Source organism: Rutilus rutilus, assembly GCF_951802725.1.
Source record: "Rutilus rutilus genome assembly, chromosome: 21".
Taxonomy (NCBI): domain Eukaryota; kingdom Metazoa; phylum Chordata; class Actinopteri; order Cypriniformes; family Leuciscidae; genus Rutilus; species Rutilus rutilus.
This window is the reverse complement of record NC_140226.1, coordinates 33062381-33082516: the sequence shown is the minus strand read 5'-3', so window position 1 is coordinate 33082516 and position 20136 is coordinate 33062381. Positions and strand designations below refer to the sequence as shown.

The 20136-nt window shown below is 37.0% G+C and overlaps 3 protein-coding genes across 3 annotated transcripts in view; all 3 read right to left on the bottom strand.

Moving 5' to 3' along the window:
• The window catches only part of LOC311280577 (zona pellucida sperm-binding protein 3-like), a 213791-nt gene that overhangs the window by 84000 nt on the left and 109655 nt on the right, over positions 1-20136 (bottom strand). The window lies entirely within an intron of this gene.
• On the bottom strand, positions 5398-8855 carry gpr65 (G protein-coupled receptor 65). Its single transcript, XM_084393702.1, has 2 exons — positions 8736-8855; positions 5398-7954 (listed from the first exon to the last, which is right to left on the bottom strand). The coding sequence occupies exon 2, from the start codon at positions 7942-7944 to the stop codon at positions 6949-6951; it is 996 nt and encodes a 331-aa protein (XP_084249828.1). The 5' UTR covers positions 7945-7954; positions 8736-8855; the 3' UTR covers positions 5398-6948.
• On the bottom strand, positions 15532-17803 carry LOC311280344 (G-protein coupled receptor 4-like; the record flags this gene model as incomplete). The annotated part of the gene is made up of 1 exon (XM_084392445.1): positions 15532-17803. One exon carries the CDS (start codon positions 17801-17803, stop codon positions 16919-16921), a length of 885 nt encoding a protein of 294 aa, XP_084248571.1. The 3' UTR covers positions 15532-16918.

Below are 20136 nucleotides of genomic sequence, written 5' to 3'. Positions count from 1 at the left end.
TATGCGTTTGTCTTGATTTACAATGTAATCCGACTCAATATTCAAAGTTAGGCTGGGGGTTGTTCAAATCACCCCTAAATATAGACATGCCATCACTACGAACACAGAAAGTGGTGAGTGTTGTTGGAAATATCACTGTTAAAGAGTTTGTGAGCTTGTTAAACATGAAACACGTCTTTCATTTGTATACAGTGGACATGGAAACAAACTTGTTTTTATGGTTGCAGAGCACATTTGCTTTACACAGTGTTTTACAGCGAAAAGGCACAACTAACAGCACAGGGTCATTTATTTCTCAAAGATCTCATCATTTTGAATGTTGTATGACTTAACTTGTATTTGGTCTTTCATATGACTTAAATGCATTTTAAATCTTTTGAGGATGCATCAATTAGTTTGCCAAAGGTTTTTTTCTGTCCCATGATGTTAGCATTACTATAGTCCAAAATACATATCCAAAGGCCTATTGTACCTGGCTAGCTGAATTTACCACATCATTTGCATATTCCACCATCATTTTATTAATCTTTCCCATGTCATCATTTTCTCCATCTGATGAACGTGAGTCAGATAAACCACCTGCAAAGCTGTCACGGCCAAACATGGAGTATTTAGTTCCTGCTCTTTAATTTAGCATCTTGGTTTTGTACATTTTCACATGCTATTTTTGTGGACAAACTGTATAGTGAACAGTAACAGGTGTGAGAAATACATGAAATATTTCTTTCAATAGTGTTTAAGGTACAAACTAAAGTACAAAATTCTCCCCATCTATTTTCTAAATGCACATTATTACTTTTATTGTGTACTATTCATCCATGCGTGTTCAATATTTCTTTTTAAACAACAGTCCAGAGCGAGAGTAGACAAAGTTTGTCACATGCTTCAGTCACTATATGCACACACATGCTATATTTCATATAGTTTAGTTATTTTATTATTCTAAAATGCGGAAAATATTTGTTTTTTGACTGGTAGTGTAGTTATAAAAAAAAAAAATGAATGCGTGCAAAGGGAAACAATGTTGTAAGACAATGACACGGTTAAGAAAACATGATTACTAGAATGATAATCGGTTTTAAAATGAACTTCTGAGTAACAAAGCATTAAGTAATCTTACATCTGTCATCGTGAAAACAATATTTTTAAGCGCAGTGAAACTAAATAACAAAGGGGAAGTTAGTCAGTGTGTAAGTTGACACACACTATTATCTTGTTCATTCAAATGTTCAGTGTTTTAACTGTATTTTTTACATGTTATTTGAGCCTTTTGCGGTTACTTTACTGGTGCATGCATTAGATACTGAGACTATAATACTCATTATTTTATAAGACTATAATTTTGTGTATTAAAAATGCAGACTGTCATTGCATTTTGCCATCACTTTTTTTTCCCCAAACTGCATGTCTGGACTTGTTTTTATTTGCACTCTTCTAAAAGATTTTGACTTTCTGAGGCTGAGTGACTAGTAGCAGAACAGCTCGGTGTGTGTGTGTGTGTGTGCATGCAGATACACCTTAATTTGTGCTTTTACTTTTTTCTCTGTCCTCATGTAGCCTATGTTATTCTGAATTTAGCCTTCATGACCATACAGCTCTTTTTCGAACGAAATCAGCTTATTCTAGGCAAGAACTGGAAGAGAACATTTGACTTTTCTTCACTTTTTTTTACTGCCATTTAGGGTTATGTTTATCTGATGAGACTTGTGTGGTTTGCATCAGACAGTCATTGAGGAGACGTGTAGATGTCTGGACTGTTTGAGTCTGAGATACTTTAGATAACATGTTCGTACATAACATTTTTCATACAAAAATATGGTAAGACTCATTGTTTTATTAGTTAACAACTACATTGACTATTACACACGTTTTCTGTTATTGTAGATCTTAATTTTAAGAATTAAAAGATCTAATAATATGAAGTAGGCCAAATAAATATGGTGTAGAACAGTTGTTTGTGAAATTTTAGCACTTTTGTAAACGTATACTTTACTGGTATTGTATTATACAGCATAGACATAACAGCCAATGACCAGCTTGCTCTCTTTGAGCTCTGCTTCTTTCCTTTTTCAGATATTTTCATACATTTACAAAATGTTTTTTTTTGTCATAGGTTTGTATTTTCATTAATTTAATTGTTTTGTAAACTTTATATATTTGAACGGTTTTGATGGCTGTTCTTATATGTGTGGAGATAACAGAGATAGTTATTGTAACGAGGTTAGATGTTATGGGAAGAAGGAGGCGGGAACCGGCGAACATTCAAACACTTTAATACAATAAATGAAACAAATACAAAACGAAAGTAAAAGATACACATATAACAAAATAAAACACAACATAAATCCAGGCCTGGCCTCTCTCGTCCTTCACCGTCATCGCTCCTCCTTTTATGCTTCCGCTCCTCCGCTCCGTGAGAGATAACAGACCGGTGCGTCGATCTCCGAATGTAACGTAACATGAGGAGAGTAAAGATGGAAAGCTCCTAAAGCTTAGTTCCATATAAATTCACGGATAATTTGTTATTTTGTCGTTAGTGGAAATCAATATTGACCTTGTATTTGAAAAAGGATCCTCATATAAGAAACAATACTAAAATTCAGAGTCAGTTCATTCGCATTCGGAGATCGACTATTTTTGACTGACAAAATGCCGGTGTGGTGAAGTATCCGGTCACTCTGAAGTGATGGGTCCAGGCTGAGGACCCAAGCAATCCGATTGGTTCAAAGCACGTTTTATGGGTAATCGCTTTAGTGCCTGGTTACAAATCATACAAAATCACTTTATTATAGAAGACTTTTGTACTACGTTATAACGAGTCATTAATGTATTTAATGTATTTTAAATTAAACGTTTCATATACTAGTATTTAACCGAAGCTATAGATTGTGAAATTAAACATTTCTCGTTGTTAGTGTGTTTTTTAGTTAGCTTAGATAGTAGCATAGCATACAGCTAACGTTATCCGACGATCGTGCTATGAGCTTTACCTGAGCCTATACTGCACCTTACCGTATTCACAGCAATTCGTAGTGCAATTATAATTGTGTCATTATTTTTTATCGCAAAAATCAGCGCAATATGTTACAGGTACACCGGCGGACACAGAGACAGTGAGTTGTTCAAAAATTTTTTTTTTTAGTAAACTCTGTGTACACAAACACTGTTCTCAATGCTGGAGTTCATGTGTAGAGCCTCTGGTGAGACTTCCAGCACAGTTTCATGTTGTGTCGAGCCTTCTTAGTGCTTTAAAAATAGCGACCGAAAACAAAAATACGGTCAAACTTAAAAGTGGCGTTTCCATCCTAATTATGCTTTTAAACGACAGTTTGCCTTGGGTAGATTCACAAAAAGACCCTAAGTTGCATTTTGGCGAGAGTTACCCTTTAACTAAAAAGGTGACAGTCAAAAATTACAGATTTTCTTTATTATTATTTCAATTAAATGAATGTTCTTTAGTTTGATAATGTTTTGTAATGTAATAATTTGTATTTTTAGGGGATGTTTTGGTACTAAATTATATTTATGGAATAGTTATGATCCATTTATTACACTTTTTGAACATAGGCCTGAAAATGAAATCTGAAAAAATTGTAAATCTAAAAATGTTTTGGAGCAGAGACTGAAGTTTGGTCTTTTTTTTTTTTAAAAAGAAGCTACTTAGCAGATAATTGCTTAAGTGAAGAAAAATGTTAAAAAGGTGAAACAAAAAAAAGTTATGCAAGTTTTCGCATATTATTATGAAAAATTCACAAAAATAATTTTTTTAAATTTGATATGAATTATATATTTTCCAAATCATGTTTTTTGAGAAAGTCAAACAAGTTGTGTTCCAGATTTGAGGTTGATATTTAAAAAAATGAGCTTTCAGTAATATTTTGTTTTGCCGCAGTACCAAACGTTTCCTCTAAATGAAATTCGTCTCACATTCATTTCCAATGTGTTCATTTTTGACCATGAACAAGACAAGGGTGACTATTTTTTTTCAGGACCATATAATCCTTTCGAATCATGTCCATGATTTTGTGTGTGTGTGTTCACATCGCAAGGGCCAAAAACTTTATCAAGTTGTGTACCATTCCGATGAACTAAAAAGAACAAAAACAACAAAAAAAGCATAAATAAAATTTCAAATAATGTTAACTAATGAGATCTTGTAAAGTGTTAACTAATTTGAATGTTAATTAGATTGCAATACTTCTGTTTTACAGAGAAAAAGGAACGATTTTCACTCAAACAATTACAAAGTAACACATAGAATGAGAGTAGAAAACCTGAAAATAGTATTTTCTTGTAAAACACAGTATGTTTTGTATAGGCTACATCTTTGATAAATCCTTTTTTACAGCGTTCGATCTCAAGGCGCGTGTAGGAACCTGACAGGGTTTTAGTGGTTTATTGATGGATGATAAAGATTCCCTGAAGCATTTTTAACCAGGTTACACAGGTCACAAAGGGCAACACAAGGGCAAGAGGGTATTGAAATCGTCTCAAGAGAGGAACTAGGAATCTGATTTACGTCCATCAATAAAAGCACCGCTAGTGAACTCAGGGACACGTTTACAGTCTACCTCATGATCATGTGTCCAACACGGACCTGATCGATGTGGGTGGGGGTTTCAAAGTCAGTAGAAGCTGATGATGAAGTATTTGGTTTACAGGGCGAGAATGAGAAAGCGGAAAATTGTGTTAATATGCGTCATTTTTAAAGATAAGTATCAGTTTGTATTGTGTAAATGTTGAAATTACATGCCAATACACACGCCAACAACATTGATGTAATCAAAATGCTGACCTATAATGAATTTATCACGTTGAGTTAACCACAGTTTTTACCCCAAAAAAATGTAGTTAGTCATTGTTAGTCTTGCTTCTTTAGCAAAGACTGGAAACTTGCTATTTGCTGCCACTGTCTTCAGTCAAAATGAGAAAGAAATATAATTTAATCATAAAAATGAAATGAGCTGAGCAGAAATGCTGTCAAGACCTCATGTCACGATTCGATACATATCACGATACTGAACTCACGATACGATATTATTGCGATACATTACATGGGATAAAAGGTTAACAAAAAATGTACTGTTGATTAAAATGCTAAATTTGGTATTACATTGTGTGTGTAAATGAATATTCTTGGACTTGGAGCTGGAAACCCAAAGCACAGGACAATAGAGTAGAATAACAATATTCATGATTCTGAAGCTGGAAATACAGAAATACTCCGTCACTGACTAGATATATTTAAAATAACACCACTTTTTACTGGTAACATCAGACATTTGGCATTATCAGGACACACAAATATTCCCACATTGCATTATTATACATTATTTTCAACATTATATATAGAAGTTTAATGCAGTACTGACACTAAAACTCTGAAAACTAGAATTTTTTTCCTCACACGGTAATTTTTATTTTGTGAACGATACACATAGTACATATTGTCACTATCCACAATACATATTGATACATTTTTGTATTGCGATATATTGTGAAGTATTGTGTAGTAGCCTATTTCTGTACCTGAATACTAGTGTTAGACCTATCCTCAAACTCTCTTTATTCTATTGTATTTATTTGTGCTACTTTTTCAATTCAACAAATCAAGCTTCCTTGTGTGCTGTAAACTCTTGAGCAACACAATTACCCCATTGTTAGAACACAAATACAATGAGTGAGCAAAGATTTAGGTGAGATACATGTTATTTTAAAAAGAATTGTCAAAGAGGGGATTTAAAAGGAGAACATTTGTTTAATATTAGACTGTGGTTTGGCTCTTCCCCTTTCTGTTGAGGTATGTGTGTGTGTGTGTGTGTGTGTGTGTGTAGGCAATGTGTTTTCACAGTTTTTTTTTATCAGTAAATGCAACCTTGGTGAGCAGAAGAGACTTCTTTGTTACAAAAATCTTACAGACTCCAAACTTTTGAATGGTAATAGTGCAATATATAAATGTGTTTGTATACATATTAAACAGGACAAAAACAGTACTCATTAGTATAGGAGATTAGTTTAATGGTATTATTGAAAAAGTCAACAATACCATTGAAAAACAATGGTAAAGGCATTGTTGGATGCAACCTTGTATAATAGATAACACACTCAAAATAGATTTAACACACTTTAGATGTTTATAATATTTTTGTGCAAAGTATTAGTGGAGACGGGGGAGTATAAACAAAAGCTCACAGGTATTTCTGAGGAAGTGTGGATTATTTGACAGGAAGTTATGATGAAAGGCTGTTCTCATTTCTCAAAAAAGTTATCGGGTTATCGTAAGTGGTAGTTGTCGTAGGCAGACAGTTCATAGATCAGTCTTTTGTGTTTGAATGCACAGTCAAACCGAAAATTATTCAGACACCAGATATAGCCTAGTTGTTTTTTACTAGTGGTTGCAGGACATTATAGTTCATTTATGTAAGTGAGGATAGCAAAATAAAGTAAACAGTGACATATTATACCCCAAAATTCTTCATACAGTGACTACCAGTAAAATGTATGAAAATTTGGGACCAAAAATGATTCATACACTTTGACCTGATCATGTTTTGCTGAAGTGTTTTTTTCTTTAATTGCTAATGCGACCTTTTTACACACAGACTGAACAAAATGAAGCTTTGCTTGGTGATTGGTTGAGCTAAACTTGTACTATCTAATTGTGTAGTTAAATTTAACAGCTGACAGATATTCAACATAATTCATGTGTGAGACAGTCTAACAGAAGGACGGACAAAACCAGTCAAATATCAATGAGTTCTGCTCATATTTTATCACCATTTTCTAAACGATAGCGAATAAACTGTGATAATGTGAGAAATGTTGAAGGTGTCTGAATAAATTTTGGTTTGACTGTATAAGTCTTGGTTTCAGTCCCGTTCTTTTTTAAAAACACTATAGCATATAAACATCAGCTTGATCCAATCACAACTGTAATTCAGATGTACACTAAATAGGGCTTTTGTGATTGGAATCCATACCAGTTCCAAGGATTTGGTTGTTTTGCGGTCCCGCCTCTCTTTGCCCCTCTTTCTTCCTAATTCTCCTCAAGACGAGTAACAACTTTGAAGCACTGGCTTGACCCGTTCTGCTCGTGAAGCCGTACAGGAGCGGATCGGCAAGGCAGTTGAGCATTGAGAGGAAGACGCTGGCCTTATATCCGATGAAGAGCCATTTGGGATACGGACACTTTTCCAGCAAAACCCTCAAAACCATCATGATGTGCACAGGCCCGAAACACAAGTAGAGAGTCAGCAAAATGCCTCCGAGAAGCTTGAACACATGCCGGCGCTCCGTCGACCCCAGAGTTTGGTTTTTCTTTACGGCCGAACAGATCTGCCAATAACAGAAACCCACCACCAATGCAGGAATGAGGAAGCCTACTACAAAACGAGCGACGTTGACCCATTTTTGCTGAGGTGGCAAAGGAAATAGGTTCAAGCAGGTTGAATAATCCTCACCCTCTTTGTAGACACTATTTGAATCCACAGTGATTGCATTGAATACGACGGTAAAAATCCAAGCGGCAATGCTCACGCTGACTGCAATCCTCCGCTTTCTAAACTCGCAAAACTGTAGCGGGTGAACGATGGCTAAGTAGCGATCCACAGCGATGCAGCTCAGAAGGAAGGCGCTGGTGTAGAAGTTTGTGAAGAGCAGGAAAACAAAAACGACACACGCGGTCTCTCCGTAAATCCATGTGTCGTAGATAGCGAACTGAATCCACACTGGCAAACACGTGATAAACAAGAGATCCGAGAGAGCCAGATTAAACAGATAAACGCCCAACTCGTTCTTCTGACGGATGAGCCGGTATGACACAAATAGGAAGAAGACGTTGGACGGGATGCCGATCAGGATCACAGCCAAGTGCAACGTGATGAATACCTTCTTTTCTAGATTCTCAGGCAGGGAACAGTTGTCAAAATAGTCCGTTTCATTCATCTCAAGACAGCTAGATAGGGACAAACATCATTATTTGTCATGTGATCATTTTACCTGACAGCAGGATACCAACTATTAACTGAACAGCTCACACAGAATTGTAGTTTATTCAGGATCGCTTCAAACCCCACTGATCTTCTGTGCTCTTTTATATACAGTGACATTGAAAATGGTCACGCAAAATCATATGATAGTTTTGTGTGAGTAATAAACACACCGGTCAAAAGTGTGGAATAATAAAGATTATTTAATGTTTTTTAAAGAAGTCTCGTGTCACCGAGGCTTCATTTGTTTGAGCAAAAATAATATTGAGCAATGAAATATTATTACAATAGAATGCTCAATTCATCAAAGAATCCTGGAAAGAAAAGAAATAAAATGAAAATGGTTATTTTTTGTAGGATTTTTTTAACAGAATGTTGAATAAAAAAGTTGAATAGAAATTTTTTGTAACATTATAAATGTCTTTAATATCACTTTTGAGCAATTTTAATGGATACTTGTTGAATAAAATTATTATATGATCTGCATTTGTGCTCCACAGAAGTCATCCGAGCGACATGAGTGCGATTAAACAATGAAAGAATCTTCAGTTTTGAGTGAAACGTCCCTTTTAAGCAGATTTATATACTGACTCATAATATTAAGAACAAAACTGTGTACAACAGCCATACAATAGTTATTATACAATATCTTCAGTAGAAATCAACCACCCGAACATTTGAAAACCACATTTGTTTTAATAGCATCAAAAGCCCATGTGCTGAATATTTTAGATTAAATCTACTCACCATAAGTGCAGAAATTCAGGAAACTGTTTTTATGACAAAAATATGATCAAATATTTGCCAAGATATAATCGAAGGAACTGCACATTGCAACAGTCTCCTTAACATGGGAGGAAGCAAGAGTGGCAAACATCACTTCCTCGTTTGCCGTTACTTAGTTTAACTCCAGACAGAAACCACAAAACACTCAAGATGCAGTGACAGCATCCTGCCTTCCTGAAACATGATTTGTCATATTTGTTTATGTTTACTGTGTGTATACTTATATAGCCTAAGTCTTTTAATCACTCATGTTGTTATTCTCGGATTACTGTTTTTAAGTTTTGATAATGAGGTTGAGTTATCTGTTATCAGTCTGTAAGACTGCAGTACTGGACTTTAAACTAAAATATTTTGTCACTAGGGCTGGGATGGTATGGATTTTTTCTTACCGCGTTTGAAAAGCAAGAAATTCCCGCGGTATTGCGGTAAACCGCTTTAAACCTCAACCCCCCTCCCCCAGTTTTTTTTTTCTGCGACGTTGCGGCTGGAACAACAAACAAAGTGTGTCAATGATAATCTCAGGTAGTGTTTATGTGCTTTATTTAATGTTAAAAGCATGCAATGTGACTTTGAATATTGTTTAGTGCTCCAGCTTTGTAGCTGTAAAAGCAACAATGGATAATTCACCTCAGATCTTGAAATTAAACAAATGGAAACAAGAACGTTCAAACTGTGAACATACAAGTGTATTCTTTGACAAATATTGTTTTAGTAACTCAGTAGCCTATGTATTTTTAATAATGTTTAAATGGTGTAATATTTGTGAATTTGATTATGTAGCCTACTTATCCATTTTCTTGCAAGTGCCGTCAAGATTAGGCTACTCTCTGGTGCTGTGAGTGTGCACTTGCCGCGACTCCGCGAGGGTTGACAAATGCGGTCTTCACGTGAGAGAATTCTGTTAAATAAGCACGTGCAATTAAAAGCTGAGGTCCTGCTTTTACTTTTTTTATTTATTTACGGTGCGGCTTGGACGATGCGTCCGTCGAAAATAGACTAGGCGCCTATCTTTATCGAAGCGGCGCTGAGAGACGCTTCTGAAACGCACCGCGTCGTGGCTGTTGTAAACACAAGCATTGACTAGAGTGGGCGCGATCAGCTCCGGTAGCCGCATCGCAGCCGTAACACGCCACAGAGTGTAAATAAGGGGTTATAGTCAATAGCCTACGAATGGAATGTTATTATGTGTCATGAAACAACTTGCAAACTTGCGAAAGGTCGGATTTGTTCCATCTTTTGATGATAAGTTTTGTTTAGAAAACCTTGAATCCATGTAAGACACAATGTTATTAGACACAATCCATGTCATTAGAATCAATGAATCCATGTCATTAGACACAAGGTGAACACATGTGAAGGCCAGTGTTTATTATTTTTATTTATTTATTTATTTTTATTTTTTTGCGGTGATGACGGTGACGAGCTCAGACCCGCGGTAGGCGTCACGTGACCGCGGTATTGCGGTAATGCGGTAACCGTCCCAGCCCTATTTGTCACACTTTATTTTAGGGTCCAATTCTCACTTTTAACTAACTATTAACAACCTTTTGCATCAATAAACTCATAATTACTGCTTATTAATAGTTAGTAGTGCTGCACGATTAATCGTATCGCAATCGCGATGTCAAGCCTACGCGATTATATGACGCAAAATGCTGCGATTAACTCGCTGTTAACGCAATTAACGCAGCATCTGTTAATTTTTGGCATCCTTTGGCTATAGTGTTACATGATCCCGCTCTTATTCATGCAAATGCTTTTAAACCATTCATGCGCAATAAGACAAAAAAGAACGCACTGTCAGTGAATGTCCTGACACACACACACACGACCCACAGATAGACGCGCGCCAGTATCAAGTTCTCTTTCGCGGTAGAACGAACAACACACATGTATGCCAAAATGAACGCGCTGCCTGTGAATGTCCTGACTGTGACACACAGAAAGACTCGCGCTAATATCGTGAGTGCGCACAAAACAGCATCTCTTTCGAGCTTGAACGAACAATAACACACACAATTATGCCAAAATGTCTTTTTGTCGAGTATCTTTATAACATAAGAGTGGTCTTATGATGAACGTGAAGAGCTGTGACTCATGAGAGAATGAGGCGTGTGAAATCCGTGTCTCTGTCAGCAGCGGCTGGTCTTAAAGGGACAGTACACAGTAGCCACTAATTATATTTGTCGCTAAAGTTAATCAAAGAACAAAGGGAACAGAGAAAAACACTCACTGCTCTTGACTAAAGAACTTTTTTCTTTAGGCAGATTATCACTAATCAATGTGTGCATTTATTTTCCTTGAGAACCAAGCAAGTTGACTCATGAAACCATTTGTTTATTATATTGCATATCGCAATCGCAATATAGACCTCTATTATCGCAATATGACATTTTCCCCAAATCGTGCAGCCCTAATAGTTAGTAAGGTTGCTTTTAAGGGATGGGGTAGAATTAAAGGATGTAGAAATATGGTCATGCAGAATAAGGCGTTAATATGTGCTTTTAATAAACAGCCAATATCCTAGTTGACACAGTTCACTCTAGTCACCATCTAGTCTAGTCATTTTAAGCCAAAATGGGGGTCAACCTTGAACAAATTGCAACAGAAGCAAACTTAACTGATTTTGTATCCTCAATATGTCTTGAGTAAGGAAAGTTTCGAAAAAGACCCAAATATTCTAGCCTATTCATTCTTTTTCTTACGTGAATAGGTTAAAAAACCTTTAGATATCACCATGAAAATGACTGAGTTGATTACTAACATCAAGACAAACAAAAAATGCATTACAAGTTTTTTTAAATTGTTTGTTAACATGGACAAACGGTGCATAATCTAATTACGCATGTGCTAATTTGCATAAATACCACAACAGATCTAAACATTGGGTATAGCCAGGTGAAAATGTCTTGTTGAATCTTGTTGACATTTAACAGTAAAATACGTAATATTAAGGTCTGAATGGAACCCATTTAGGCTACCCATGAGCATTAATACATATAGGCAGGAAGAAGTGCTTTAGAAACCAGCCTTTATTAATTTTTAAGAGATTGGGTTTGGGGCTGGGGCCGTGGGACTGTTTCTGGGGGACGAGTCTGAGGGAAGAACAGGAGACAAGGGTAAGGAGAATGCAGAAGACAAAAGGTAAGTCAAATAAAAAGTGAATCCCCAGAAACAGTCCCACGGACCCAGCCCCAAACCCCATCTCTGCAATAATAATTAATAAAGGCTGGTTTAAAGTACTTCTTCCTGCCTCTATGTATTAATGTTCATGGGTAGCCTAAATGGGTTCCATTCAGACCTCAACATTAAGTATTTTACTGTTATGTGTCAACAAGATTCAACAAGACATTTTCACCCGGCTATACCCAATGTTTAGATCTGTTGTGGTATTTATGCAAATTAGCACATACATAATTTGATTATGCACCGTTTGTCCATGTTAACAAACAACTTCAAAAAACTTGTAATACAATTTTTGTTTGTCTTGATGTAAGTAATCAACTCAGTAATTTTCATGGTGATATCTAAAGGTTAAAATTTGTACCCTATTCACGTAAGAAAAAGAATGAATAGGCTATATTTGGGTCTTTTTCGAAACTTTCCCCTAATGGGATTCTTCTGTTTTTTTTTTCCCTTACTCAGGACATATTGAGGATTCAAAATCAGTTGAGTTTGCTTCTGTTGCAATTTGTTCAACCTTTTTTCATAAAATGACTGGACTAATCCTCTTCACTACACTTCCCAGCATCCATCCTGGTTCCCACCCGCACGTCATTCCTCATCACACTCATGTAATCATTGAGACAATCAGACGTAACTATTTGTTACTTATGTTACTTCTAAGCTTCAAAGCCTACTCTTAGGAATGAAACATTCCCCCAAAAGAGACAAGAGAGCAGGAAAGGTTTCAGTAGCCAGGGCGACGATCAGATATGATGGCTTTATTGCTGTAAAAAATGTGGTCAGGACCTCAGCCATAGGAAAGACCTACAGACCTTAAAACAGACTTTCCTGCATTTATTTATTGACGAACTGATCTATAAATGAACATGCATCCCAGAACATTTTGTGAATGATTTACTGTCTTGTGTAATGTCTTTTAATACTATTATTTTTTGATACTGTGTATATTACAATAGAATCAATGGTCAATGTAAGCTCACCTATACCATGTTTGGTCTCTATAAATTGGTACTTTGAAGATCGAAATGATCGTATGTTGATAGCTGCACAACATATTAGTATTACAAGAATCTTTCATAGTTTTTATTCATCAGCAACCAATCCAGCTGTACATGCAAATGAGCACGCTTGAAACAAAAGATCCATAAATCGCCAACAGAGGAATTTTCCCGCTTGGAAATTCCACCTTTCTCATTGGTCAAGCAAACTTTTCTCAGGCTTTATTAGAGACAAATTCACATTCTCGCTCTCTTCTTCTGGCCTCTACTGCTGCTTCTTCGGGTTGATGTCTGTAGGCCGTGACCACAGCCTGCTATGCCTTCACTCTCTCAACAGAGTCAGACTGTATTTTCTTCATTCCAACTCAGAAGAAAACTGCAACTTTACCATCACTGAGTGGGCAACCATCAACTCTTCCGACTTCTTCACTCCTTGGTTGCCTGCGTGGCCTCTCCGGCCCAGGCACAATCTGCATGTGCATCTGCTCAGCCAAGAGCCTTGAAAACCTTCAACCAGAACGTAGTCAAACAAACCACTCAAGTTCATCAACTTTTCTTCATTCACCGCCGATGAAATCAATTGAGACTAATGGAACCATCAAAATCCTTCTTCCGGAACTTCACGAAATGTTTCCACTGCAAAGGCCATGCAAGTATACATTTAATGAGGTGCTCTGACTTTCCCTAACTGCTAACCTCATCCCTGCACCTTTATTGTCAATAATATCACTATTCACTATCATTCTTCCTCTCCTGTGTCTGCATCCGTGACAGAAGGTCGGACCTAAACCGAAGAATGGATCCTGCTGTGCTTCTCCTTTGTATTGACCAGGACCAGCTACCTCTCGAGGCCCACACCGTGGCGTTTCTCGATCTGGCGTGCCTTACCCCTTACCCAGACCGAACATTGAGTGTTTCCAGAGCCTCGTCCCAAGATGGCCGCCGCCCTTCCAGAATCTCGTCCCGTCGAGACCGCCCTTCCAGAGCCCTCGTCCAAGATGGCCGCCACGCCTGAGCACTCGTCCAAGATGGCCGCCGCCGCGCCTGAGCCCTAGTCCAAGATGGCCGCCACTGCACCTGAGCCCTCATCCAAGATGGCCTCCGCCGCGCCTGAGCCCTCGTCCAAGATGGCCGCCACTGCACCTGAGCCCTCATCCAAGATGGCCTCCGCCACGCCTGAGCCCTCGTCCAAGATGGCCGCCACTGCACCTGAGCCCTCGTGCAAGATGGCCGCCGCGCCTGAATCTCCATTCTCCGTCCTCAGTCCAGAAATGACTCCAGACTTCATCCTCACCTAGAGCCCAGAAGTGAGTCCAGCCTCGTCAACCTCTAGGGTGCCCCCCCCCCACCCCAGAGATGTTATACGGCTTCTGTCACAGTTCACCCTAGTCACCATCCTCTTCACTACACTTCCTAGCATCCATCCTGGTTCCCACCAGCACGTCATTCCTCATCACACTCACCTGCATCTCATCATCACCCTCATTACCTCCCCTATAAAGGCACACTCCTCACCACAGTTACTTGTCTTGTCCGACCTTGTTTGTTCGTTTGTGTTATGTGGACTCATCTCCCTGTCTCCAGCACCTTCCTCGATCACCCTTTGGACTTTCCCTAACCTGCTCCCCATACACAAAAGAAATATATTTGAAAAATATTTTCAGAATATATTTTTAAATATATTTTTGGAATATATGCAAATATTCGAAATTGGCCCAATAAATATATTTTAGTTAAATATATGTAAATATATTTTTGTTCATATGTGTTTTAACTTTTGCAAATTGTTTCATTTGAAATATATTTTGAAATTTAAAAAGTTAACATTTTCACAAACAAACAACACATTTTCAAAAAAAAAATTCAATTTTTATTTATTTCATTTTAAATCTGAGTTCAGCTATTTTTGAGTTGACAGCTGTCCCCAGTTGTCCCTTGGTGGCCTGTGGAAATTTGAATACAGTTATTTAATAGTGTTAGACACTGAGTTCTATCTATTGTTTAAGTGCACTTCACTGTTGGAGTGTCACTGTTATGCTTGCATCATAAATATTGTGCATATTTTCAATATTTAAATGACTTCAGGAAAGATGTCAATAAAACACAACAATAAATCTAACAATTGCACTTAGTGTTAGGTACGTGCCACCTAATATGGCCTAATAGTCCTAGGAAAGCAACTATCTGTCATTTTACATTGCAGTCATTGAAATGTAAGTACAGTATTTATTATAGCTGTGTGTCATAATACAGTAGTGAAATATGGTAGCCTACTGTTGTGTATAGGGGAAAAGGTAGAGGAATTACTATGATCAAAATACATTTTCGACCCTTCTTTAGCAAGCTAAACATTTTATGACCATATATTTTGTCATATATTTTATGTTATAAATGTAAATATATTTCACACTTAATATAACATCATATATTTTTGTTATATTTCAGAATATATTTCAAAATGCTAAATATAAGTGAACAACAATGCAAATATATTTAAATGTATTTGGAATATATGCCACATATATTTTTGACACTTTAAAATATATTTCAATATTTTTTTTTTTTTTCTGTATGGGTCACTTCATCCCTGCACCTTTATTGTCAATAATATCACCATTCACCATCATTCTTCCTCTCCTGTGTCTGCATCCGTAACTGTAGTAATATGCATGCCAGTAAGCAACTAGTTAATAGTGGGAATTGGACCCTAAAGTGTTACCAAATATTTTAATTCAAATCAATTTGATTAATATGGCGTCATTTTATAGAGAGAACTCTCAATAGAGCAGCGATAAATAATACATTTAATTCCCTCATCACTTGTTTTGATGACAGTGGTTTTGTGTATCCGCTGAATGCACGTGTGAAGGGAAACATCTCTCAGAAACCACAGACGATGTTTCGATAGTGGGTTTGCGTGCTGTGAAATGGATACGATCTCTCTGAGCTCTCTGGAAACAAACAAACACACACACACCAAACAAGTGCACAGAAATGCAGCATTCAAGAGTTTGGACACACCTGCTCATTTTTATTATGACTATTTTCCATATCTTAACAGTTCACACGCAAATGCACAGTTTATATTTGTCCACAAACTACATAAGCCAGAAGCCTTTAGGTTTAACCCTGTATCATATTTGATAGACAAATTTCTAGCAATATGATCAAAACTTTGCTGAAAATAAAAACCTGTTGCACTCAATCTACTACATGTGTTGTGTAATTCTACAAACGTCCACCTCCAGCTCATGGTTCACGTGTTCTTTTTGCTGTGAAATCTTTACTTTATCACGTAAACATAAGAATAACTTTGATATTGTTTGTAATATTTCAAGATCAACACTTACTGGACTGAATCAACTTCATTTGACTTGATTATTCACACATAATAAAAAAAAAAAATCTTGATCAATTGTGAGTCTCAAATATGATCGTCAGGCTTTTGAGGAAGGTTTATTTGTTCATCTCTCAATCAACATCGTATTGCATTGCATTATATGTTTTAAAACTATAGAGATTTGATCATAAAACTAAGCATTTAAATATCATGTTATTAGTGACGACTGATATTGCATTTTATGTCAGTAGTCTGTTATACTGTTATAAAGATCTCATTGATATACATTAAAAAGAATTTCATCTTTTTGTCCATATAAATATCCAAATTCCATATTTTTGCTCAGTTTGAGCCTCTGAACTATTTCCCCCCTCCTTAATTCACTTTATCATACTCTATATATGAGCCATTAAAAACCTGAACAAAAAACTTTTGAAAAGATTTTTCTTTCAATGATTCCATATGTCAGGCTTTTACAGGGTTACGATCGAACATAAATTAAGTCAATTGTGTCCAAACTTTTGGCTGCTACTGTATATACACATTGTGAATACTAACAAATGAGTGTGTCAAGACATTCATATACAGTATATTTGCAGTCTTAAAGTGTTATTATAAACTCAGGGTTTCACCACAGAGGAATAAATCTTGCTGAATTGTTTCCCACAGCACTTAAAAAGGCTTTTCATTTCAGTTTTGGCACTTTCACTTATGAGACAATAAATGATGGGATCTAAAACGCTGTTTATTGTCGTGGTGGCCACAAACACCATGTAAACCCCTCTCAGGGTTTGCGCAACGCCGCAGTCTCCGGGCTCCAGCAGTCCTCTGATGAACATCACCACCTGAAACGGGGTAAAAGCCACCAAGTAGGTGAACAGAAGAAACAGGAGTAGAAAGCAGATCTTTCTCCGTTCGCTGACCACGGTAGATGTGCTTTTATTCAGCGCCCTGATGATCTCCATGAAGCAGAAGGTCATAATGAGCACAGGAATGAGAAACCCCAGGACGGCTCGAGTGATGGCCGCGTTGGCAGCAGCTTTGGTCATAATCGTTGGCTCCTCGCACATTCGACTGGCAGAAAAGTTCCCGATCTCGTCTTTGTACGCCAGAAGACCGAGATGAAGCGTAATCTCCACCAGCCACACGATGACGCTCACCATCACAGTGGTCCTGACCTCTCGCACCCGTGCGAAATGAAGCGGGAACACTATGGCTAAATATCGATCCATCGAGATGCAGCACAGAAACCCGGAGCCCACGTAGAAGCTGTTGAACATGACCACCGCGATAACACTGCACAGACTGTCACTCGCCGCCTGTCCGAGCGCCATCGTGATCCAGACGGGCAGAGTGAGAATATACAGCAGATCTCCGACACACAAGTTAATCAGATAAACCGCCAAATTATTGCCTTTCTTCATCAGAACACAGGCCACGTACAGAGACAAACAGTTCGCTGGAAACCCAATGATGAAGAATATTGAGTAAGCCGTCGGGTACATGTACCGCTCCACCGAGTTGTCATGTGTGCAGATAGTCCGGTTTGAAGAAGCGTTGTCAGCCATGGTATTATTTTTCTAAAGAAGCTGAGTGCAGCTCTCATCCTCTCAACATAGTGTACTGTGAGTAGGCGTTGACTTCACGGAAATATAAGCCATGCAAATCATGTTTTAGAAACTATTTCAGCATGGCTGCTGATTTCCAGGATAAAATGCTGTATAGGGAATATTGTGCATGTGTGTAATTTGTTGTTATTATTATTTATATATTAAGTCTTTCAATTCTTTAAATATATGGGAAATAATTCTGCCCAGTTTTCTTAGATATCTTTATTTTTATAGTACAGTGCAATACAATATGTTATATTAAATGATTTATATATTACATGTTTCGTGTATGTAAATGTTTGGGTAGTGATCCTTTTAAGCACATCATGTTAGTTTACATGATCATATTACATTTCTTTACACGTATTAAAACAATATTAATCAGTTTTTAATCTGAGTGTTGAGTGTTTGTTGATTTATGTTTTTTGTGTCTTTTTATTGTGTGTAATGTGTTTTGTACAAGGACCCCCTTGAAAGGAGTTTATCCTAAAGAATACATTTATTGCAATCTCTAATGTAAACTCTCATGTTTTGACATAAAAGATTAAGTTACTGATTTTAATTGCAAACATAGAATGTCCTGGTTGTCTTATAAGGAACATGTTATGTGTACCTTTTAAAGGGTAACTCTCGCCAAAATGCATCCTAGGGTCTTTTTGTGAATCTACTCGAGGTAAACTTTCGTTTAAAAGCATAATTAGGATGGAAACGCCACTTTTAAGTTTGACCGTATTTTCGTTTTCGGTAAAATTGCGTTTTGAATGGGAGTGCTTGGGGTACGACTCTGATAGCATCAAAAATCTCTATTTTTAAAGCACTAAGAAGGCTCGACACAACATGAAACTGTGCTGGAAGTCTCACCAGGGGCTCTACACATGAACTCCAGCATTGAGAACATTGTTTGTGTACACAGAGTTTACTAAAAAGAACGATTTTGAACAACTCACTGTCTCTGTGTCCGCCGGCATTCTGACAGACAAAAATAGTCGATCTCCGAATGCGAATGAACTGACTCTGAATTTTAGTATTGCTTCTTATATGAGGATCCTTTTTCAAATACAAAGTCAATATTGATTTTCACTAACGACAAAACAACAAATTATCCGTGAATTTATATGGAACTAAGCTTTAGGAGCTTTCCATCTTTACTCTCCTCATGTTACGTTGCATTCGGAGATCGACTACTTTTGACTGTCAGAGTGCCGGCGGCCGAATGCTGGAGTTCATGTGTAGAGCCCCTGGTGAGACTTCCAGCACAGTTTCATGTTGTGTCGAGCCTTCTTAGTGCTTTAAAAATAGAGATTTTGATGCTATCATAGTCGTGCCCCAAGCACTCCCATTCAAAACGCAATTTGACCCGAAAACGAAAATACGGTCAAACTTAAAAGTGGCGTTTCCATCCTAATTATGCTTTTAAACGAAAGTTTGCCTCGAGTAGATTCACAAAAAGACCCTAGGTTGCATTTTGGCGAGAGTTACGCTTAAGCCCATCTGTGTAGCATATAAGACCACTACACTTTTTAATGTAAACACTTTACATTGTATTAAATAAGAACCTCAAATATGAGTTTTTTTTTTTTTTTTTTTGACTAATCAGACTAACTAATTATAGAAATGCTGATCCAATTTAGTTTTAGGATTTGCCATTTTTCAGTATCCATATAGTATTTTATCTGGGTGTTTGTTTAATCTGAATCCTAACCTCTCTCTCTCTCTCTCTCTCTCTCTCTCTCTCTCTCTCTCTCTCTCTCTCTCTCTCTCTCTCTCTCTCTCTCTCTCTCTCTCTCTCTCTCTCTCTCTCTGTTCGTCTATCTCACCAGCAACGACAGACAATCGTTCTGCACAAATTCCTTTAAAGCTGATGCACTGCAGATGTATCGTGTGTTATCATACCGTACGTATGGACAGTTTAGACATCTGGATTAAAACCAGATAACTGAAACATCTTCACAGATGTGATGTATATATGTGTAACAAGAGTCTGCAGTGGTTATTGCATTAGATCCTGGCTTCATCCCAATTCACATATTATATATTGTATATATAACTGTATATATTTAAGAAATATTTGCATGTGTATAGGCTACTGTAGCCTATATATATTTATATGTAATCTATATTAAATATAAATATTTTATTCATAAATAAAAAAAATTTATATATATATATATATACATGCAATAAACAATATACATGCATGTGTACATATACAAAATATTTAAACACAG

Excerpts from the sequence above, each read along its gene's own strand:
- gpr65 (XM_084393702.1), bottom strand. The coding sequence starts at position 7,944 with ATGAATGAAACGGACTATTTTGACAACTGTTCCCTGCCTGAGAATCTA.